Source organism: Eucyclogobius newberryi, unplaced genomic scaffold, assembly GCF_026437365.1.
Source record: "Eucyclogobius newberryi isolate DKJ021-1_F unplaced genomic scaffold, fEucNew1.0.hap1 SCAF_3, whole genome shotgun sequence".
Classification (NCBI taxonomy): Eukaryota; Metazoa; Chordata; class Actinopteri; order Gobiiformes; family Gobiidae; genus Eucyclogobius; species Eucyclogobius newberryi.
The window spans coordinates 12774255-12799612 of NW_027315945.1; the positions used below are offsets into that span (position 1 = coordinate 12774255).

General features: G+C 40.0%; 2 protein-coding genes across 3 annotated transcripts in view; one reads left to right on the forward strand and one right to left on the reverse strand.

Annotated features, from left to right (window-relative positions):
- ago3a (argonaute RISC catalytic component 3a) overlaps positions 1–25358 on the reverse strand; it is a 479754-nt gene that overhangs the window by 296553 nt on the left and 157843 nt on the right. The window lies entirely within an intron of this gene.
- The window catches only part of LOC140374521 (mannosyl-oligosaccharide 1,2-alpha-mannosidase IA), a 212864-nt gene that overhangs the window by 58106 nt on the left and 129400 nt on the right, over positions 1–25358 (forward strand). For both annotated transcript variants that reach the window (XM_072461449.1, XM_072461448.1), the window contains exon 2: positions 24826–24922. In XM_072461449.1, coding sequence (XP_072317550.1) covers positions 24826–24922 — 97 coding nt within the window. The remainder of the gene's footprint in view (positions 1–24825; positions 24923–25358) is intronic.

The window sequence follows — 25358 nt, forward strand, 5'->3', positions numbered from 1 at the left end:
AATGAGTGAACGGCGACCTTATACCAGGACAAGTGGAACCGGGATGTCTCGTCGTCTAAGGCCTTTGTCTAAAAGTTCTTCCAGCTCAGATCAATGCTAATGTTATCTGGGTGTTCGGTATTCAAGGGACTTTGATCATGGAAGGGAAACTGAAAAGGAGCAAAGCTGAAGCCAGTGGTGTAGGTTCTGCAGAACAAAGCTCGATGGCCCAATTTAGGTGGGAAGCGATATTAGACAGAAGTAGATGTTTTTAAAAGTAGATTTTTTAATTCAATTTTTTATGTCTTTGAAATATCTTGCAGTTTGTCATATGTTTCAGTTGTGACACATTTATTCAAATATTGAAACAAAATATATTCAGTTTGATCAATTTGTAGAGTGTAAATGTACCGTTTACATTTACATAAAAATATATTCTGCAACAGCTGTGTATTCTATTGATAATTTTGGCAAAGTGATATTGCCATTGATTATTGTTATCCTGAAATGAAGACCCTAACCCGATCCATATTATTTTATTAACCATTTGACTCTCCTGGTCCCATAGGAAATATAGTGTCTCATATACCAAGCAAAGAAGCACATTTGTAGTATCAGTCAAAGCTAGGGTGGGGCGATATGGCCAAAATGTAAAATCTGAATTTTATAGTACATTTTTGGTGGATGGCTGATTTTGGATATTTGTTTCCCCTTTTCATTAAAAAAAATGTATAACTTTTGCTTAATATAACGGTCCAATTAAAAATATTCAATTCCTGTTAATGCTGCCCAAGCCTTAGTATTGAGTCAAATGAATGAAATGTAGCTCGTCCTCTTTAATGATAGCACACATCTTGAAGTAGGGTGTATTTGAATTGAAGCAATCTGTTCCTGTTAGTGTCTCTGTGCGTCTCCCAGCCTGGATTTTCCTCTAATCAATGTGTGTGCAGTGAGGGGCGTCTATATGCAGCCAGACGGACGTACTGGGGATTTGTCCTGATAGCTATTGATCAGCTCATTGTTAGACGGTAAATCACACGACTGAGGGTTGTGTGCAGTCAGCAAAAAAACCTGTGACTCATCAGAATTTCATGCAATAACCCAGTTGTCGTTTTGATAATAGACAAATTTACAATATTGAGAGCAACTTTAATGCCACTTATATTCTCCTTTATCCTTTATATTGCAAAGGCATTAAAACCAATGTGTGTTGTTAAACTGACCTCAGAAGTGCCGGTCTGCAAAAAGAAACAGAAATTTTTCCCTGTCACCTCAGCGTTCTGATGCAGTATTCAGGTAATTAGACAAGTACTTTTCTGTGCTATCATGTGAACCCTGGGTAACCTGTCATGCGTTGGTAAAATACACACCGTAGTAACACTGTACTTGGTATAACTTGCAGTCTGCAAGTAACCCGCTCAAATTACCAAAGTGCCCATCTCGTACTGAGTGTCAACGAGGGTCCCGATTTGGCCACATGTTTAATTAAGCTGTATTCTTGGTTTAGTTTAGTCCTAGTTACAGTACGTTTCAGACAGGTGCAGTTACAGTTTTGTCACAATTTGAATGTGGTGTGTGTTTTTGTGGCAAAAGAAACCTGACATGACAGTGCTAATAGTTGAAGGACATTTGAAACAGTATAGTCTAAATAAATAAATAAATAACAATAAAATAAATAAATAATCCAGCAATAAATAAATAAATTATTACAAGAATATCAGGTCCATCACATATACGGTACTGTAATTTAGGGCTAAGTAATGACATATTGCAGTGATTAAACATTAAATAGGGCAAAATAATAATACCGGTAATAATAAAGTTATAAAGCTTTTTGAATAATTTTTTGAATAAAATGAACAAAACTAAACTGTGAGTAAAATGGTTGCATATTCTTTTAGAGTGACGCTGAGCTCACGCACCGAGGAGGAGCCGTGGCTTGTCCTGTCAGTTGTGCTTCCACCTGCTCTACAGCGATTCCAAAACAGCAATGACTCCTCGTTAGTCTGGTATTGTCCCACGCGGTGCTGTGCCTCAGGGGTCTCCAAATATATTATCTGGGGTGGGTCAGATTTTTCGGAGGGCTGAGGTTTGAGGGCCAGACTACAAAGTCACACCACAATTTTATATTTTATCTCTATAAGATCCACAAACAAATCACAGTTGCACAATTCCACAACAGAAATCCACTTAGGACTTTACTTTCAGAGAAGTCAAAATATCATAACAGTATTACTTGACTAAAAACCGGACAAAAGCACTAAAACTCAGTGTTCACCAACAACCTGACTTGACTAGTGCAAGACTAAAACAGGACTAAAGCAGGACTAAAACGGGACTAAAGCAGGACTAAAGCAGGACTAAAACAGGACTAAAGCAGGACTAAAACAGAACTAAAACAGGACTAAAGCAGGACTAAAACAGGACTAAAACAGGACTAAAGCAGGACTAAAACAGGACTAAAACAGGACTAAAGCAGGACTAAAGCAGACCTTGGACTTTCAGGCCTAGTCTAGAATAGGCCTAAATTAGAACAAGGCCTTCAGGCTTAAACCCACACAGAACTAAACCAGGTCTAAAAAAAAGCACAAAAGAAGAACTAATAAACTAAATCATACAAATATACAAATAATAATCATCATACAACATTTGGTTTAAATTATGTTAAAAAGCATAGTAGCCTATATTAGCTGCTTTTTGGTGCATAAGAACAAACGCAGCTGTCACTCGGCCACATGCACAGCATCATGCGTGTTTTGGAGTGCTCTGACCCGCAGCAGCCGCCCCGCATCACAGCATCTACAGTATTTTTTCAACCCACTTCACATCTATTAAAAATATCCCACACGGAGCATTGAACACGTTCCTTACGCATGTTACATTTACACCAAATCATCAATGAAGCTGTTATTTACTTCGGTTTTACAGTGCAGCCCCGAGCTACAGCCTAAGTGCAGGTTCTGTCCCCCACGTAAGAGGATGGTTCAGTCTGTTCTGATGCAAAGTGCCAGTTCTGGGAGTTAAATCATATTAAATAGTGTTGAATTACTCCTTGGTGGTGCGAGGTGATGTGACGGGGGCAGCTCTGTGGCTTGTGTGGACCAATGTTAAATATCGCTACATGTGCTTCAAATGCACGCAAATACAATTAAATCGGGCCTTCCACAATTGAACGTCATTGCTGTTTATTAAAATCGTTTTTACCCACATGTGTTCAAATGTGTGTGAGTAAGTCTAACCTTTTCTCTCTGTGTGTGTGTGTGTGTGTGTGCATGTGTGCATGTTTGTGTTGGTGTGTGTGTGTGTGTGTGTGTGCATGTGTGCATGTTTGTGTTGGTGTGTGTGTGTGTGTGTGTGCATGTGTGCATGTGTGCATGTTTGTGTTGGTGTGTGTGTGTGTGTGTGTGTGCATGTGTGCATGTTTGTGTTGGTGTGTGTGTGTGTGTGTGCGTGTGTGCGTGTGTGCCGGTTTGTGTTGGTGTGCGTGTGTTTGATGTATGCCTGTTTGTGTTGGTGTGTGTGTGTTTGTGTGTGTGTGTGTGTGTGTGTGTGCGTGCATGCATGTTTGTGTTGGTGTATGTGTGTGTGTGTGTGTGTGTGTGTGCGTGTGTGCGTGTGTGCCTGTTTGTGTTGGTGTGTGTGTTTGTGTGTGTGTGTGTGTGTGTGTGCGTGCATGTTTGTGTTGGTGTATGTGTGTGTGTGTGTGTGTGTGTGTGTGCATGTTTGTGTTGGTGTATGTGTGTGTGTGTGTGTGTGTGTGTGCGTGCATGTTTGTGTTGGTGTATGTGTGTGTGTGTGTGTGTGAGTGTGTGCGTGCATGTTTGTGTTGGTGTATGTGTGTGTGTGTGTGTGTGTGCATGTTTGTGTTGGTGTATGTGTGTGTGTGTGTGTGTGTGTGCGTGCATGTTTGTGTTGGTGTATGTGTGTGTGTGTGTGTGTGTGGAAGCATTCAATAGAGTGACAATCAATAATGGTAATAACAATTTAAAAAAAGACCAAGACCAAGTGTATTTGATTAATTTTAAATGTCCTTATTAGAATATTCAAACTACTTTTAGAGCTGTTTATTTATTTCAATATTGCTGGCTTTTAATTCTAAAATAGATGCTGGTTTGCCGTTTTTGGAGACGGAGCAGAGACATTTACCACCAGGCAGTTATTTACCATCTTTGATAAACTGCAGTGCTTACGAGTCGGGCTTCTTGCAGATTTCCGTGCCTCACTCGTCCTGCTGAGTAAATATTGTGAGCCCGGACTGTGACACCTGCCTGCAACCGCCACCGAGTGCATTAATAACACTGTGATTCTCCTCCTCCTATAGTCGCTCTCCCTACTATAGCCATTCAAAAAAGCACTCTCCGTCGTTGTTTTTGAGACGCTCGCTTTAGTAATATAGAAGCCCCAGGGTACGATGGAAGAGGGGGAGGGGCTAATGCAAGCCTTTCTCAGACTTATCAGCACGTTGCAGAAGCAGGGATAAGAGGAAAGAGGTAAAGTGAATTTTAGCACAATGCATGAATGTGTTGTCATGTAACATTGTAACAATGGTTGAACTATGACATCCATCGTCATTAATGCTGTTGGAGTGTGAGAGTGAATAAATGGAATTTGGACAGTAGAAAATATTGGTATCATTGTCAATCCCCAGCTCTTGAAAGGGATGGATAGTAGCAAAGTATTCATTGGTTTCAGCTTTCTGTTATAGGCAACATTTTTTCAATTCAATTAAATTTGTGTTTGTTAAGTCCAAAATGACAACAGCAGTTATCGATTTTATCAGCAGAAATGTAGAAAATCAATAGAGAAGCAGGTTGACCAGCGTTCACAGGATTAGTCACATTCAAAAGCTATAATAATTTCTTTTAAATTGTTAATCCCTATGGTAACGGTCCCTAATTTCTCATAATTCTGAAAACCACGGATAGTTTAAGTCCCATTTCTGAAACAGAATTCTCTAAATTTTTTACATCTCATTTAATTAAGTGGACTCCAGCTTATGCATCATAAGATTAAAGTTAAACTGTTTTAACAATTTTGATTATTTTTCTCGCTTTAGTGCAGGGGTGTCAAACATGCAGCCCGTGGGCCGCACCCGGCCCCCCAGACGTCTTAACATGACAGAGTGAAGCTGCTGTGAGCTCTGACTGTGTCCACACTAATGTGACTATGAACACTATCACAATGCACTCTTTTGAGTCACTACATGAATAATCTGTCACTGAAATAAGCTTAAACTATAAAAGATAATGAGCTCATGTCAGAAATCATATTACAAGTCCATGTTCCTGTTCCTAATGCATGAATATGGACTCACCTGATGTAACATTGTCCACAAATAACTATAACTTGGCTTTATAAATCTATTTATTTCTCATATTAAAAGAAATTGGTCCACGACCCAAAATGAGTTTGACACCGTGTCTTTCCGCTTAAATTATTTTTTTTAATCTTCTAATCTTGTTATTTTACCTCTCTGAATGCAACATTGGCCCGGAAGGAGCATAATACCTTACGTTAATGTGCTTATACCATAAGCACATTAAAGGTTGAATGGACAATTTTTTTGGCCCAAATCTGAGTCTTATTTCCTCGTGGCGTGGACGGCCGATTAGTCCTGCCACGTATCAGTCATAAAACGCACCTACTGCTCACCTGCAGCCGCGTGTGGCTCGTCCCCCGAGAGCAGCACGGTTCCGCGTGTCTAAGCGCATGGATCTATCATAATATAGTTCCCTCAGTGTACGGGACAAAATTAGGACGGAGAAAGACTGTTCGAGCTGACTCAGAAAAGACGGAAATCTACAGGAGACGAGAGATGCGATGTGATCCGTGGCACTAATAAACAAACGCACGTGTGTGTTGGATCAGTCCGCACGGGGGAGTGCGCATGTGCACTTCTGCCTGAGTTCTCAAATCGCCGAAAAATCGTCCATTGCGCCTTTAACTTTGACAAAGAGACATTCGAGACAACGAGGATAAGTGAAAAGCAGAAAAGGAAGTGTAATGTGAACTGTTGAAACAGTGGTACAAGGCGTGGATTTTAGCCCTGTTCATGAATGGAATGAATAGTGTCTATAGAACTAAGACGCAATTTGATGCTCCATGCTGTATGTCATGGTGGGGCCATTGGTGTTTATGGTCTCACAATGAACTTCTTTCCTCCCAAGTCAGCAGCATTGTACATCTGCTAGGTCATCCATCCAGGCGACAGATGGCCAGTTACAAGCCTCGGCAGGCATATATCACTTAGCAAATTAAAATTGATTTTCTATTTCTGTACACTTCGCTGCCCCATGATGTAAATCAAAATAGAAGCAGGCCTGAGATGTGAAACGGAGTGGGGATTCACAGACAATCAAACATGCAAGAGCTTAAAGGACAGGTAAGTACTGCCACAGCATGAGAGGATGATCACAAACGATGGGAAGAGGTGAAAACCTGCATGAACCGGTACAACAATAATCCACTATGAAACTGTCTTACTGCTCGTTTTGTTTGAGTTTCTCTTTCTGTCTCTGTAGATCTTCTATAATGGCCAAACTCAGGAAAGCAGAGTATTGCACAGGCTCTAACTCATTTTCTCTGGTTCCCAGGACACATTTTAGGGCAAAAATGGATTGAAACTCAGGCACAGAAAGCTTTTTGGTGAGGCACTCTGCAACTGCTTTAACCGTGTGTTTCTGCTCAGTGTTGCTTGAAAAGCTCAGGGGAGTGATAAGTGCAGACTTTGAAATGGACCGCATTCGCTATGCATTAGTTTAGCATAAAGAGGCCGGGCCTAATTTGGAATTTGGAAATGTGTCTAATCATTTACAGTAAATCAAATCCGTATTCTGTTGGAACAATGCCCAGGCTTTTGTTAAAATAGCTGTCTGTCACCTTCCTCAGAAGCGTCATCCGACTGCAGTGACATGTCACTTACCAGTTGATCTTCCCGGAAGTGACCACACCCCGATTTTTGTCTTTATAAACTAAAAATAAACAAAAGTATTTTTAAAAGACATGATGAATTTCATCAATGGAATGTCCAGGTTTGACAAACTGTGATCAAAACCCTGGGCTGTATCGACGGCTCCGGGGGAAAGGTGTTTCATGTTTAATATTGATGCCTTAATTCTTGAAGTTATTCATCTGCATCCAGTGGTGGAGTTTAGTGTTTATTAGAGGCTTAAAGCTTTTGGGAGTGGAGTCACGCAGTTAGCACCCGCGGGGCAAGTAGAGGTGTGAGTAACGCAGCAGCACAATTCCACACACTTGGTATGGTAGATCTTTCTCTACCATCTTCTCTAAGATGTTTTGATCAAACTTGTTTGCTTTTTTGAATGTTCCCAGCTCATGCTCGATTGCTGTTAACCCATTTCCCATGATGAAATTTTAATCAGTCTAAAAGAAGCACACAAACACTTAGCTCTCAGTTTACAGCTTGTAATGAGCTTGACTTCTTGACTAGATTGACTTCTCTTATTGTATGGCACATATAATTTACTCTCATTCTCAGTGCTGAGTCCTAGTTTGGAATTGTGCAAATAAGTAATGCAAGAGAAGAATAATGTCCAGTATTTATGGGGAACTACTTGACTTGCAATTTTAAGACATTTTTAGACATTGTATCGTGAATGATAAGTACCACAGACATGACTAGAGCCTCTTTAACATTTGGCATAAAGTAAAATCTTAATAATGTTTAATTTGTGTTTTTGGATATAAAATTATTTATGTCCAATACAAAGAATCCTTTCATACATTGCAGTATTTTACGGGCATGGCAATAGAAACGTCTGCGATATTATACTCTTATGGTGTTGACACAGCAAATTATGTTATTATATTCCTTGCACGACGTCGTACCATTTGCTCGAAAAGCGCCGCTATTTCAAGTGTTTTGCTCAGAGACAGCGTTACACAAGGCGACGGGTTGTGTTAATTCAAACATTATAAATTAACATTTGGTTAAGACCAGATCAAAAAAAGACTTTCAATCAAAGCTACTGGGTATTACAAGATTTGTTTTGACTATTTCTGCTGGAGATCTGACTGTGAGCTCCTCTAGGCCGCTGACATGAGGCCTTGTCTGTCCACTCGGCTGTTTACCCATCGCTCATGTCCAAACAGAGCTGCATCAGGACCACTCCACCATCAGGCTGCACCCTCCTCCACCTCTCCCGTCAAAGCATCCTGAGGTACTCACAGATGTGTAATAGCTGTTATCTAAAAGGCCGGGAGCTGTTTTGGAGGGTGCAGGGTACACTGTAAAGGAAGACAGAATAATACTGGGGCCTCCAAAGCTGTTTATGATCCACTCTTTTGGGGTCACCTCCAGCTGCAGCTTTAGTACTTTGATTTTTTTGCTTCAAATATTGTGGTTCATATCATCTTCAGAGAGATAAGAAGTTGAAAAACTGCGAGGACATTGTGAAATGGGGATTCTGCACTGGACAAAAACCTGTATCTGAGTTCAGTCAGTACCTTGCAAAGTATTGGGGGTGTAACAACTTAAGAAACTCTACAATTCAATTCTATCATTGTTAGTGTAAGTGATAACAGGGACATTCCTAATTTAGTATCTGACACATTTTTATTTCATATGGGGCTTAACATACGCTCTCTAACATTTCAGTTACATTAAGGCCACATCTTCATATGAGATGAACTGCACTTTGCTTCTTCTCATCATGTTCCACGTAAGCTTCTTTGCTGCAGAAACCAGCAGTTTGGTGAAATGTTAAACCATATTTACTTGTTGTTGTTTACTTACACCCTGTTGTCTGTGTGTGTCTGTCTGTGTCCGTGTGTGTGTCTGTGTGTGTCCGTGTGTGTGTCTGTGTGTCCGTGTGTGTGTCTGTGTGTGTCCGTGTGTGTGTCTGTGTGTCCGTGTGTGTGTCTGTGTGTGTCCGTGTGTGTGTCTGTGTGTGTCCGTGTGTGTGTCTGTGTGTGTGTCTGTGTGTCTGTGTGTGTCCGTGTGTGTGTCTGTGTGTGTGTCTGTGTGTGTCCGTGTGTGTGTCTGTGTGTGTCCGTGTGTGTGTCTGTGTGTGTGTCTGTGTGTCTGTGTGTGTCCGTGTGTGTGTCTGTGTGTGTGTCTGTGTGTCCGTGTGTGTGTCTGTGTGTGTACGTGTGTGTGTCTGTGTGTGTGTCTGTGTGTCCGTGTGTGTGTCTGTGTGTGTACGTGTGTGTGTCTGTGTGTGTGTCTGTGTGTCCGTGTGTGTGGTGTGTGTCTGTGTCTGTGTGTCCGTTTGTGTCTGTGTGTGTGTCCATGTGTGTGTCTGTGTGTGTGTGTGTCTCTGTGTGTCCGTGTGTGTGTCTACGTGTGTTTGTGTGTGTGTCTGTGTCTGTGTGTCCGTTTGTGTGTGTGTGTGTCCGTGTGTCTGTCTGTCCGTGTGTGTCCTTGTGTGTGTGTGTGTCTTTGTGTGTGTCCATGTGTGTGTCCATGTGTGTGTGTGTCTGTGTGTGTCCGTGTGTGTCTGTGTGTGTGTCTGTGTGTGTCCGTGTGTGTCTGTGTGTGTGTCCGTGTGTGTGTGTCCGTGTGTGTCCGTGTGTGTCTGTGTGTGTCTGTCCGTGTGTGTCTGTCTGTGTGTGTCCGTGTGTGTCTGTGTGTGTCTGTGTGTGTGTGTCTGTGTGTGTCTATGTGTGTCTGTGTGTGTGTGTCTGTGTGTGTCCGTGTGGTGCTCGGTGCCTCTGCTCCACCTCTTGTTCACAGCTCCCCGTTGCCTCTCACAAACACAGAGGAAGTTTGAAGTGTGGAAAATGGTTTCTGACTCGTGTGTCGTCATTGTGTTGTGCACGTTGCACAGCCAGATGCATGTATGAGGGGAAAAGTAATGCTGCGCTGAGCGAACTGTCAGGACATGGCTGCAGTGTTGTTTTGACGTCGTCTCTCAGAGCGCATCTCTCCATTTTGCGTATCGCGACATTTAAAAATCGCGATTGTATTGTGAATGAAATAGAATCAACAATCTGTGTGCTGTCCGACTACAGGTATTTGATTGCTGCTGGAAAACTGATATATGTATTGGCTGGTTTAACTGTTCCACCTTCTTGGTAGAATGGAATGTAGGATGTCTGTTAAAGTTTATGATTTTTTTGATATAGTTTATAGATGAATATGTTTGACCCCCTGGAGGTTTCGTGTTTACGTTGAAGATGGAGCTATGCGGCAAAAAGCATTGTCATTTTATATTTTCATTATTTTTGTCATTACTTTCCAAAACAAAAGTTATCTGAGCGAGCGCTTTACTATTTCTGTAGTAGGAATACATTCCCATTCAAATAATATAATATTTGATTTGGTAAGCCTTCACAGGCTTATATTTCAATAAATATTTTTGGAGCTATATCGGCAATCGATAATCCCTTCGAGACATTATAAAAAACCTCAATGCTTTTCCTTCACTCTGCTGATGCAATTTGTTATGGAGCATTTATTATGACTAAAATGCATCATGTCGTGGCCAGAGGTTTGGTGCTGAAGGTTCAAAAACATGTGAGAGAAGAGCATGTCGTCATTGGAAAGGATTAGACCAGGTGTGGGCAATTATTTTCCTCCGAGGGCCATATTCGAATCCAGGCAAGTATCCAGGCCGGCCCGCGATCATTGGTGTGAAAAAAAAATCCCAAAAATTAAATAACAAATAAAATATCACTTTTCTGTCATATATATATATATATATATATATATATATATATATATATTTATATATATATATATATATATATATATAAGGGTACAAGTGCAGACAGATACCTAAGGGGAAAAAATATATACATATATATTTTTTTAATAATACTTGGTATGTTTAGCGGGCTGGATTAGGCCGCAGTTTGCCAGTGCCTCACCTGCAGATAGAGACCCAATTAAGAGACTCGCGTGAGGCTCATTCTGCTTTCTGATTGGAGAATCGTCTCGAGAACACCAAATTATATACATTATAATAATATGATACACATATTGATAACAGATATATTGTCCAATATTTATATAATTAGGAATAAATAGGGATTCAAATTGTTACCAGCAAAAGCTATATTTGATTAGAACTGTATCGGGAAAATAAAATCATTCCTGTAATATGGGCTGCAGTTGTTTTAGTCCCTCATGTCATTTTCTTCTGCAATAAAGCTTATTTGAACTCCTAACAATATATTAATTATATTATGCTAACTTTGATTTAACATTTTTCATACTGGGTGTACCACAAGAATACTGCCCATCATAATAATGAAATCTATCATCATCATTATTTCTACTTTTTGATTGTCTGTGAGGCATCGCAATTGTTGGTTGCACTGAGATTTTGCTGTGGTGAGCCAATGTTAGCTACGCTCTCATGAATGTTGACCTGGAATGGCTCCTTTATTGTCTGAACATTCAAATAGGCTCTTTTCTATGTTGGGTTTTCATTAAAGTGAGAGAATGGGGCTGTCATAGGAGCATGGCAAGGTGACTGATGCCTCCTCACTTCCCCAAAGGCTAAGAAAATAAAATGTAAAACTTTGCAGCCACCTGCATTCACAGCTCAGTGGAAATGCATGTTGCATTTAAAAGCTGTCAGAAAGCGATAATGAATTAAAGAAGTGTTCTAGCGAGAGGTTATTCTTCTTATCTTCCATTTGAAGTCTGTGGGCCCAGCTATTAAATTAGAATTTGGGGACAATGTTAGTTTCTGGGCTCGCTATTATGGAAGACAAGTTTTCAATGGTGTGCCGGTTTTTATTAAAAGTGCATCGTCTATGATTTATGAAGGACATCGCTGGGACTTTATACTCCCAAAGCAGGATACAGGCAATTTGGGAGAAAATATAAAATGTGCCAATAAACAATGTCATTAAATTAATCTTGCGTCGCTGCATTAAAAATAATATAATTAGGAAGAACAACAAGAGCGTGCAGATCACTCTTATCAACGGAAATGCATTACATTAATTGGTTCCCAGGGCATTTGAATGAAAAACATGCTAAACCAATTCCTCAGTGGGAGGGTGCTGGCTACATTGATTTGAAACTCACGATAACTCATATATAATTCTGTGCTGCGGCAGGCTGATAAACTAGGAGTGAAAAGGCGACTGTTTATTTGTCTCCATCTCATAATTTGTCAAATATTGCTGCTGATGCTGTGGAAAAAAGTAATTAAAATCATTGTATCAACTTTACAATAAAGGATTGAATACAATACAATAGTCATTCAGTCAATTCAGAGTCTTTTCATTTCCATCAACCTCCGGAATTCCACCTTGAATTGCATTTTGGCTCCGGACATTGTCAGCTTCCAGGGAAACAAGATCAAATTTACTTCACCAATCGATGCTTATAGTTATAGTTAATCATTCCTGTCAAGCTTTCTTATCAAGACAAAATGCAAAGTTGTCATAAAACAGTACAAATTCAGTTTTGCAGCATCATGACTTCTACCTCTTTGCAGCATTAGTTGGACATGCTCCTGTCAGCTCCTGCTCTCTCACTAACATTTCCCCTGACTCTGGCATTGTCTATCATTCTCCTGTCACATTGGGGACTTGTATCTAATAAGCATGGAAGGCTACTTGCCATGATCCCAGCTCGACAGCACGCTCTCTCCCAGTCAAACTTTGTCCCCAGGCGGGCCCTCTCAAATTGGCAATTTTTCTCTGACAAATGACTTCCTTCTACTCTTGTCCTTCCTCCGGCACCTTTTCCTCCTCCCTCACACTTTCTAATAATACAGTAAATGTCAGTAATGGATGGTACTTATGCCATCGAACATACAATTTCAGCCCATCAACCCTGCAATTATTATTTTTTTTGCTTGTTGCTCAGAGCAAGTGGCAAGATTTCTTGTGATGTTGGTGGCTAAGGTCTTACGACACGCAGGCATGAGAAAAGTGCGGCTTCCGACTCCACCATCATGGTTCTTCTGTTCTATTGATTGCGCCTGCTGAGTGATCCACAGGAGCCAGAGAAACCATTTGAGCCTTGAGAGCTGTTGAGGAGACAAACATCACTTTGAAATGTAATGCAATGAATGTTTGAAAGAAAGGACGACGCGGTTTGAAGTGTTAATCCATTGTTTCAGTCAAGTTGTCACTCCAGGCTCTAACACTTTTCCCTTTGGACAGGGTAAAATACATGTGGTGAGTACGATGCTAAATGTATCCGCTTCTTGACGTTTTGTAAAACCAACCAGTGAACAACTCGCATTACTCCCTAATAGTCTCGGGTTGGAGGTGGTTGATAAAGAATATATATTGGACTTTGCCACCATAGATTGGAGTCCACAGAAAGAACTCTTAAAGCTGTGTTAAAATATTTATTATTGCATTTTAATGAGATTCATCAGGTTTCCATTAAGAGTGTATTTGTCCGACCCCTGCAGCACCAACATTTCTTCAAGTTGTGATAATTTGTACATCGTCATTCTTTTGACACTTATATATTAAGGGTTTTATCTACGTAAATTAACTGTCTACCAAATTATGTCATCCTATGTTTCATTTATATTTTAACCTGATGTTTTAATAATCTGTGTGTGGTGACTTGGTCTGTTGGCATGAATTTTTCATGGATCTTTGGAGCACTTTCTTAAACCACCAGTGGGAGCTACAACAGGGAGGACTTTGCACAAGCCATATGACTCACTCCCCTAATGGTCCGATTTAACGCTAAAAGGACACCTGCCAGAGAGGAGAAATTCAGCCAAATATATGCTGCTGTGGATTTAAATGTGAGGAGGTAATTGAAATGTTATTTATCTAATAGATGCTATTATGCTGTGTCTTTAAAATGAGTGCTGATAAGTAGCAAGGAAAATGCATCATAAATCACATCAGATAAGCACCATTGAAGCTAATTCTCTGGATATTATCTCCAAACAGCATTTAGAAGGAGCCTTCTCTACAGCTTAATGCATAAATCCAGGTGTCTGCATTTGTTTAAGCAGCATTTTGGCAAAATTATGTAGTTGGCTGCTGGTAAGTGTTTGTGAATCTAAAGAAAATACAACGGGTTGTGATGGAGACAGAACATTACTGTGGGTTTATATTTCAGAACTGAACACGCAGCTTTATTATGATAAGAAGTCTTAATTAATGTGCACAGGTTATTCAAACATTAAAACCCAATGTTTGAATAACCTGTGAAACACATTTGATGCATATTGGAACATGTTCAACACACTGCTGGCTGATATTGAAGTTCATCAACATTCTGCCTCACCATATTTCCCAGACTTTCATCACAGTGGCCCTTGTTTTGAAAAGTACCTGTAATTGGCTGCACTGTTTTGCCGCTGACTCACGATAAGACCTCCCTTGACTCGTGTAGCCTCGCGCTCATAATGGGCACGGAATGGCTGGAGTGGAGCTGCTGGAAGTTGGAGGAAAACATCTGCGCCAAGGTGGGAAGTTCAGTAGGAAGCTGATTCTGTATTTTTGATGCCAAAGGTCCCCCTGTTCTCAGGTGATGACTCAGCACTTTGTTAGTCTTCACGCTGCCATGCCACGCTGCCCGAGGTGATTTATTATCAACAATCCTCCCAAAGCTGCCGCACATTAAAGGGGCGCTTCATTGTGGCAAGCAAATATAACAACTGCATTTTGGAGTAGTTTAATAATTTGTGGTCACAAGATAACCAACCTGTGTTAAGGTCCTATAGGAATATGTAACATTTACTGTATTTTATTGAGTAAGTTTAGCAATGGAAATATTTGGCCTGTGAACATAGCCACAAATTAATACATTTAGGTTCCCTTTGAATCCTTAATTATTTTTTTTAGAAACAAAATACTCAAACATACAACTGTATAATGCAAAAAACTTTGTATACGGTTAAAAATTCTACAATTATCAAAAGAAAACAAAGGTTTGGGGTTTACCTTCTCTGAAAAACGACTTTATTTCAGCTAGTATCAGAGCGTTGCTGTACTGGTGTGACCCAGAATATGAAATGAAATGTTAAAATCTTAAATCTTCTAACTGGTGGTAAAAAAGATAAAATAAAAGCTTTTATATGTTGAAAGAATCCTTTGACTTGGAGGAACAGGATTATTATTATTATTATTATTATTATTATTATTATTATTATTATTATTATCTTGGTTATAATATGTAACCAAGATAATAAACAAAGCAGCGACCACTGTTCCCCTCTGAAATATTTATCCATCCATCCATTTTCTACCGCTTGTTCCCTTTCGGGGTCGCGGGTGACTGGAGCCTATGCCAGTGACTTCGGGCCTTAGGCGGGGTACATCCTGGACAGTGGCCAACTTGTCGCAGGTATTTATCAAGACATATATAGTCGAAATATTTATCAAGACATATAAATCAGAGTGCTTTAGTATCTAAATTGTATAACTGCATTAATAATCTGGACAACTACTCTACCAAATATATTAAAACAAATGGGAATGAGTAGGTAACCTTGATTTGACAAAGAGTGGGGAGGTGTGTGTACATCTCAGTGGAACCACAAAATGAGTGCGTTTACATGCGCATGAATAACCCGATTATGATGTGGTTTTTACATGTGTTCAGAGAACCCAGGATACTCATCATACCCCTGTTTACATGCGTCATCTGAATATTCTGGATATTTAGAGCGGTAACAATGGAAACAATTGCACAGATATGACAAGGAGCTAAATGTGTTAGCAACTTTGCTCATGTGTTTTAGCTTGCAAACATACATTCAAATGTACGCATGCCCTTTTTATATATTTTGCTACTATTATTATTATTCAGTGTTGTGTGTTACACCTTAATGCCAAAGCAAGTTCCTAGTTTGTGAATTCTGTTTACTGACAAAGGCAATACAGTGGAAAAGTACATCCCACAGCGTTAGAGAGTGACACAGACTGCCACAGAAGTGAGTTTGCTGTTACAAGATGGCTGTATTGTAAAATTGACAACTTCAATGATTTATGATGATAAAATTATAGCTTTTGTGTTCTTTTTTGTTTTGTTTCCCCATCTACAACAAGGACAGGGTGGCAGAGCGGTTAGTGCTCTCGCCTCGCAAATAGGTAATCATGGGTTCGATTTCTAAGCAACATCACATGATCTTTCTGGGTGGAGTCTGCATGTCCTCCTCGTGTTACCCTGGGTTCTCTCCGGGCTCTCCAGCTTCCTCCCACCGTCCAAAGACATGCATGTGTTAGGTAAATTGGCAACTCTAAATTTTCCCGAGTGAACGAGTGTCTGTGTATGTCTATGTCTCTCTTTTACCGTGCGACGAGCTGGCCTCTGTCCAGGGTGCACCCTTAAGGCCCAAAGTCACTGGGATAAGCTCCAATTACCCACGACCCCTAACTGGAACAAGCACAAGAAAAAAAGAGTAAAAGAGTCACATTTTGTTTCCCTTATATTCAGAAGGATGAGCCCATCTTTAAATAAAAAAAATAAAAAACACACAAAGAGACTGATTGAGACTTGAGACGAATTGTTTTTTAGACATTTTCTTGAGCAGCCATTTGGCGCCATATTGTTCATCACATTTGTGCCCTGTGGATCTGTTATGCTACACTGAGAGATACAACAAAAGCAAGTGTTCTGAAACATTCTTATTTTGCCTGAAGCAGTTGATCCTCTTGACATATGTTTGCTGCTTTACTTTTGTTGCCAAGGTGTAACAGTGCATCAAGGCTTGCCTCTGTTTTCTGCTGTGGACCTGTAGGAATACTTGTGATGTTAGATTGTGTCACCTTATTGATTTCTGTCCAGCTTTAATGTCAGCGCTCTGGGTTAGCGGCACAAACTCAAGAATTTCAAATATGGTGGACTAGCCTCAGCGCCATGCTAACAGGTCAAGTCAGTACAAGTTTATTGCTCTGAAAACTCTCAAATACAAATGACAACAACACAAAAACACATGGAATAAATAACTATAAACAAAAAAAACTTGGCTGTGTTGGGGGAGAAGACTGAGACACATTGACCAGGCAGTTTACTGTGTTAATAACTGTAAACTGCCTGTATAGCTGTTTAGATATTCAAAATCTTGAGAATGAATAACTAAAATCTAAAAGTCTACTCAAATAAATGATATAATGAATGTTGGGGTATATAAACCACCTTCATCTAGCCTACAGGTTATAAAAGAAGGATATTTCCTGAGGCTGTACCAAGCATTGTGTAAAAAAGCACGTGATCTGCAGCATCTATTTCAACACTTTGTCATCAGTTCTTTTCACACCATGGTTCTTTGAAGAAACCCACACACAGGGTGAGGGCTGCTGTGTGCCCGGAGCTCAGTTCTGCTCTAATTAGTTGTCCAGAAAAGCTACAAATTGTTGGACCTGCCAGTTAATCTGTGTATATCTCACTCTGTGGTGCTGCGTAGGGGCCACTGGGTTCAGAAACACGCGTATCTTCACTGGTGGAGCTGCCCACACTGTTAGCTCATTAGTTTTAAACAGAGTGTGAGCACTCAGCACCTTCCACAGCCACACAAGCGTGAACTCAATTTACTAATTCGGCTCTTTGTTCTGGAATAGATAGGCCTATAGAATTTCCTACAAAAAGGGTCAGTAATGTGTGCTCAACTATCATGTGCTTGTGACTCTGTAGCTGTAAACCCGACCTAGGAAAACAAAAAGTTTCGAATGTAACTATGCTTTTGTGAATCCCGGATGAAGCACTGAATCAATTAATTCCTCTGCCTCTGGTGGTCAGTAGGGATGAAAGCAAACTGAGGTTCATAGGACTTCAAATGTTTTTGCATATTTTTTGTCAATGAGGTTGAACACCTGCAGATTTAAATGGTAAAATAAAAAAAAAGTCACTTGTGGATTTGCGAGGTTGCTTCTTTTTTCCAGTTGAGTGGGACGATTATGAATCACTGCAGGCCAGTTATTTCAGTTGTCCATTGAGAGGAACTATTATCTCTCCCTAACATCGTTGTGAGAGCTTTGCCTCTAGCCAGTCTTCATTATGCTCTCCTTCTGAACCTGTGCTTTACTTTGGAAGTCTTGTTATCTATTTCTTACATCACCAGAGAAGCCTTGAGCGGCTTTCTGATTTGTGATGCTTTTCTTCTCCTGTTTGTAGGACTTCCTGGATTTGAGTAATCCTACCATGGCATACTTGTGACTCTCTCTGAACATTGTACATGGTATTTGTCTGTTATGGAGAATCGTGTACTTGACCTTTACAACTATGTGCCAGAGAATTGTCATTTTTGGACTTAACTTAATTTAATTATATCTAAAATATTTGATGAACTATTTGTTTGAAAAGCCAACAACAGATGTTAGATTAAATGGAAAACGACCATCTGCTGCAAAGATGTTAAAGTTTTTTGTTATGTTTTATTTTGAAATTAAAGGCGCAATGGACGATTTTTCGGCGATTTGAGAACGCAGGCGGAAGTGCACATGCGCACTCCCCCGTGCGGACTGATACAACACACACGTGCGTTTGTTTATTAGCGCGACGAAGCGCATCGCATCTCTCGTCTCCCGTAGATTTCAGTCTCTTCTGAGTCAGATCGAACAGTCTTTCTCCGTCCTAATTTTGTCCCGTACACTGAGGGAACTATATTATGATAGATCCATGCGCTTAGACATGCGGAACCGTGCTGCTCTCGGGGGACGAGCCACACGCAGCTGCAGGTGAGCGGTAGGTGCGTTTTATGATTGATACGTGGCAGGACTAATCGGCCGTCCACGCCACGAGGAAATAAGACTCAGATTTGGGCCAAAAAAACCAGTCAATTGCACTGATCAGATTCACTTATGTAAGCAAGGAATGTGTTGAAAGGTTTGCGGTTTGATTCTGTAATACAATCTTAGGGACTATTTCTGAAGTTTTTTTTTCTATATATTTAATTTTATAAATATTGCATAAATCACAATCCTAAATGAGTTCTGGGGGTCATCAACCAAGAGGTTTTCAACAAAGGTCATATAGTTGTATGTATTCTGGTGCGTTTTTGGTGCATCTGCTCAGTTTATTATGGTGGCTGCATAAAAACAGCATAAAATATCTACTGACGATTCAGTTGTTGTCATCTGGACTCAAATAAACATAAAATATCTGTACTAAGACTATTACAAGATGTCGGTGTAATCCCACATTCGTCCACAAGTGTTCCATTGTAGAAAAAGATTCATTTGTCATCATCTGGACTCTGTTTTTAATGTTTTGTAATAGTCTTATTACAGATATTTGATGTCTATTTGGCTCTATATTTTCATAGTAATATACAGGGACATAGCAACAGTTAACAAAACACATTTTTTTAATATAGAACTTTTGCCTCTGGGGCCCAGTAGGAGATGGCCCGCTGCCTGGTTTTGGGCCCCTGCCTGGTTGTTGGGGACCCCTGCTCTAGAAAATACTACAGGCTATAAACCATCAAGCCAAAGTGGTTCAATTTCTTACAATCTTTTTCATGGTTTCTTCTGGAATTTTCATCATCTAAGACCGGTTTGCTCCTTGTGGACCTTAGAATACTTATGTGGAGTCAGACTGTTCCTAACTGTTCCTAACTGTGCCTCTGATCTATCTGCGTCTGTTTATACTGTGGCTTGTGTAGCTGCCCTGCACATCTCCAATGGAGAGGGAGAGAGTGACGACTCTCGGGTCAAAGTTGGTTTCAATTAAAAAGTAAGTATACTGTGGGCTATGTTCCCTGTTTCATGGCAAAAGGAACAGTGCAGCTGCTGCACAAATATCCTATAATGTCAATTCAAACTGCTTGGTCAGGTTGGTGCCCCTCAGAGCACTTGATGCCCTACACATTGTGCATTATGTGCGTAATGCGAGCAGCGGCACTGGATACTGCGTTCACACAAGGGCACTTCACACATCTTCTCTTACCTACATTTTGTGCACCTCCACCTCCTATGGATATCTTTCAAAAGATCTACAGCAAGGACACTTGCTTTATTTAAAGATAAATCCTACTCAGCCTGCTATTAGTATTCTCGGGCTTTGCTGCCTTTGTTAACCTCTTAGTTTTTACATTAATTCAAATAAATTTCCCAAGCTTAGTAGTGGAATCGTTTTTGTTAGTATCCCAACAACAGTACATGGTAGAAAATGGTTTCAATAGTCTGTGATATTATCAAATTCATTAATTTCATATAAGAAATATATTTAATATGATTAGAAATTATTATTTCTCACAAAGTCGATGTGATCAGTTTGATCAGATGATCGATATCGGTGATCGGCCTCAAATATGCTAATCGGAGCAATTCTAATCATCAGGATGTCATGATATCAAATTTTATTTATATTGTAAGAAGAAACATCATTAATTTTACAATTACGGTATTCACGATTCACGATCTGAGAAATCCTTATATTGCTTTCTTTCACAATTCCTCCCTAGCTTTATGAATGAATGTAAAAACAATAATATTACCACATAAGCCAGATAAAAAGTACTTTAAATGTAGTTTGACTTTTTTTGCCGCCTACGATTCTCACTATAATTTTTTAGTTCTCGGAATAATCACGATTATCGACTAAACGAATAATGTTGATATCCCTAATATATTATATTATTAATTCAATAAATTATAAATAATACATTATTCATATATAATTATTCTGTACATCATAAAGTACATACTCCCACTCAAAACCCTCCCCATCCTTGCATAATTTCCCTTTTGTCAAATGTGCCTGTTGCCTCTTTGGTGAACCCTCTCATTGTAATCACTGGCTTTGTATCCAGTTATTGATCTGCCTTTGCCAAACGCCCTGCCAATTATTATAACCACAGAACAGTATCCAGCGCTGTGGCCAACCGTGTCTGCTTTTTGAGCCCCCGGATACGAAACACCCTTTCGTCTATTCATCCATTCACTGTATCTCTGGCTCTTTTGGACGAGCTTCTCTGGAGGTAGGCGGGCAGCATTTTTGGCAGCCGTCGAGCCTATTGATTTGCTTTGTGTTGTGTGGCCTGAGGATGGCCTGTTACATCTGCGTGACCTCTGGCCCACCCAATCTATGACTATGGGCAGTTGGCGCTAAGCCACATCCAGATTGTGACGACATCAAACATGTTCCGTGTGGAGTAGCTTACGTGCGATTGAGAGTCGTTTGCATTCAAATTGGCAAGAAACACAAACATGAACTGTGGCCGTGAAAAGAACACATGTGATAGGGAATATATTTTGTGCCGTATTGTGATGTACATTTTTTTGATTCAATTCATAACAGCATTGTATAACACAAAATTCAAAGGAGCGAGCAGGCCCTGGGATTGATTCCCGATGGGGCCTTTCCGTGTGGAGTTTGCATGTTTCTCCCGTGTCTGTGAAGGTTTCCTCCGGGCGCTCTGGTTTCCCCTACCACTAAAACACGTCCCGTACAACAGGCTCCTAAATAACATCAGCCTGACTTGTGTTTATTTATAAGGCTCTAGTTGGCATTTTGGTAATATTTTTATCTTTCATCACATCGTGTCAACACAGACAGGGAAAAAGGCTTTCGACAACTTTGCTCCCAACTTTTTAAATTTAACCATTTTATGACTTGTAATGATTTGAAAGCAATGGTCAAGGCCCTTGTTTTATATAATTGTATCTCATATTGTAAGTCTCATTGTGTTTTTATGTATATGTTAATTTTACTGAATGTTTTATATGTGTTTTATTGTCCCGTGTTTTTTTGTTTCTTCTGCGTTGTGTTTTAACAGGGTACCCATGAAAAAGAGAACATTTCTCATTGGGGTTTCTTTGTATAAATAAATACAATGCCCAGGAACTACAGGTGGAAATTAGCTCTTGAGCTACGACCAGGTACAACGCATCTCTCTTGATAAGGTTAATGTATACTGTCCCTGTTTCAGATAAATAAACTATATCTGTCGGTTCTTGTTCTTTATCCTTGGATACAAGAGCTATGTGGGCCTATAAAATCTGAGGCTATGTCAGAGACAGATGGATGTTTTCTCATGAAGCAGAAGTGTCAGTTCTCTGCGCTGTGGGACAGTGACGGGGCCGACTCCTGGAGTTTACACTGTTCATGGAAGACAATATCACTGCAGAACCCACCCAACCTGTTCTGATCCCATGTTGGGACATTTCCAATTGTACAGATAATACTAGAAATTCTGAAGCTATGTCGGTGCTTTATCGCATTGATCTGAGGGCCATTTGTCCATTTTTGTCCTTAGCACATCCATTCATGTCTCCTCTTTATCTCATCTGCAGTATTTCATAAGCATGAGGTTGCCAAAGCCTTACAATGCACCTTTAAGTTTAGAGACCTACTTTTCAGTTTGTTGAATTTGCATTGCAAGCAATCTTCAGGTACATTAATCTATATCGTTTGACTCTTTGAAGTATAAGTATTTGAATTATGTCTCCGGTCATTACAGAGCTCTGACACAGTAGAATCGTATGAGAGGATAAATCTGTCTCACTCTCATGTCCCACATTGTCTCTCCCCACAGTCGAGCTGTTTGAGCATGCTCCCTGCCTGTTTTCCATTTCACTCTGACATTTTCTTGATGATGTTCATAAATCTCTGCCCCCTCCCAGGTTTCATCATGCTTTTTGATTAGTTTTTTCGACAGCTTTGAGTAAGGAACCTCATGTTCTAACATTTACCCAATCACATTTTCTTTTGAACATTTTTTGTGTGCCTCTGGTTTTATAGCCACCGGAACACTGGGACAGGCTGGCATTATGAAAGATGGAGTAAGTTTCAAATGATTTCGGAGACATTTTTCAGTTTCATTCTGTGAGGCAGAGCACATTGCCGAGACTAGAGCTGGCTATTTTTGTTCAGATTTGGAGAAAATAACTACCTTTGTGTGCAGTTTAACATCCATTGATGCCACTTTTCTAATCGTATTTTGTGAGATTGCCGCTTATGAAAGTGGAATTTGTGTAATGAAGGAGTAAAATACCTTGACAAATATCTGATGTTGTTCAAAGTGTATTTGATAAATATCTTAAATTGATACAGAAACAAAAGAGCCAGTGAAAACTTTGGCCAAGCCTGGCACTGTATTTACAAAGTGGAATCTTCCTCAGATCAAGAGCCTACATTTTGATTATATTGTAATTTTGTTTGTTGTTTGATTTGTTGCCATTCTCATGTTTTAACAAGTACAGGATTTTTTTTAAACACAAAAGACACAGACCACAAACAGTGACGAGACCACACACTTGCCAATTATCCAAGCTAAAAGCATACAGTAGATGGATAAAAGTTGTGAGCCAATAAAGCTAGCACACCTTACCATATCCTGTGTAGAGTAATCTTTAAGTGTTCAAAATTATATAATAAATGATGTTATAATATTATAAAATGTGGTGCAGTGGATCAGCGAGATCCGGTGGTACACTACACAAGAAGTAGTGTTGCGTTTACTGTAGCGAGTTCATAGTCGCTTCATCAAGACGCACAAGAACAACGACCGGTACTCTCTCCTTTTTCTAAAATGATAATGGATGCTATTCCGTGTTTGTATCCTGCACCTCTGTGTCCGTCAGTCGGTCTGTCCTTGCCCCTCTGCTTTATTGGCTGTTGCTGTACTGTTGTTTTATGGATACAAAATCTCAGCTCAGGGTCACACTGACACCACACACATAAGGAGCGCAGCAGCCTAAAAAATGCTTACGAGGATACAAACCCGGGGTCACGCCTCCTCAAAGTCTACGAGAAGCAAATCTAAGTCTAAATTGGACAAATAATTTGATCGTGCTAATACCAGGCTTTACAAATACCAATGCATGTTTTCTTTGCATTATTAATGTCTATTTGCATTTCATTTGTCCCCATTGTTTCTGCTCAAAAGTTGCATATCATATCATTTGCGTTGTATAACTCACATACACACTTTTGTACTTTTCTGAATCTGTGTACACATTGTGGCATCCATAATGAGTTTTTAGGTTGAGGCGACTTGAAGCTTGTCAGAGGTAATCACTTTCATGTTGTGTATATCTCTGAGTCTTATTTGAACAAGGCGCTCTCATGTTGTATCAATAACGGAGACGATATAGTGAGGATTATGCAATCTTGTTCTGCAGCAGGCTGGGTGCCCACACTGAACTCACTGATTGCTTCATATCCTACATCGCTCGTGCCATGTAGACTTGATATGAATTTTGCATATACATGTAATTAAATGCAGTTTGACTTGAGTTAGAAAATTGTATTTAAGAAGTAATTGTGTGCTCACTGATATTGCGATCGCTGACCTTGTTTTTATGAATAATATGCGTGTGTAATATTTTGTCTCCGCTGAATAAAACAATTGTTCTTAGGTCTGCTTATTTTTTCCTGTAAATGTATTAAAGTGTACTTGAACAGACCAGGGGCTGCAGGACAAATTCATTTAATGGTGTTTGCAAGAAAACAAAAAGTCAAACGGAACTAGAGCATTCACAGAATTCATCTGTTCAGGTTTATGTTTGGATTTTCCTGAATTTATTTAGTTAAAATAAACAAACTTCCTTTCAGATGCTGCCAAGCTAATTGTGCGTGCTAAGCGGGTGTCGCTGCAGGCAGAGATACTGTGATTGGAGAGAAAAGAGTTCTCGTTCTCGGTCTGCTTCCTATTCAAACACATCAAATACACCTCACTGATGCTCATACAGATGGGGAACAGAGCAGAAGCCTTCCACAAACACTTTCTTCCTGGCACATTCTTATCAGTTGCCCCTGCTTTTCATCCCCCAACTTTACAAGTCTTTTAATTAAGGGAGCTGGTTGCTAGGGGAATGTCAATCTTATTGTTACAGGCAGTATGCTCTTTGCATGTGTATTGCATGTATGTCACGTTCAGATCAATAAGCTATCATTGCCTGCGCCTTGAGGTATTGCCAGTTTAATTAGAGCTGGTCTGGACTGAGGCTGCTGTTGGTATTCACTCTGACCCATGCGTCTGCTCTGTGTTTGTGCTGCAGATGATGAAGTTTGCCTGGGACAACTACAAACGCTACGCCTGGGGCAAGAATGAGCTGCGCCCTCTGACCAGGAACGGCCATATTGGCAACATGTTCGGTGAGTGATTAACATTTTGAACGAAACACATTCCTGCTGTTCAGTTGGTCAGTAAAACACAAACATGTTTCATACGATAGAAGGAACCATGCACGTTTTTACATTATGAATTGGATTGGACACAAGCAGGTGCCTACCAATCCACGCTACTCAAGTGGGAACATTATGTGTTTTTGTGGGAAAACTAAAATTGTCTAATATTGTCTTAGTGTAAAAAGATTATTTGCAGGTTATGTCTGGGCAGCTGGCCTTTGATTTGATGTCTTCATGTCCATCAACTGTCCATAATGAGAGCGCATGACCAATCACACTGATGTGTATTTCCTCAGGGTATTTCCTCATCCAGCCTCCAGGCATTTCCTGACATTTACTGGTTAATATGTTTGGCAGACAGACAGACAGAGAGAGAGAGAGAGACAGAGACAGAGACAGAGAC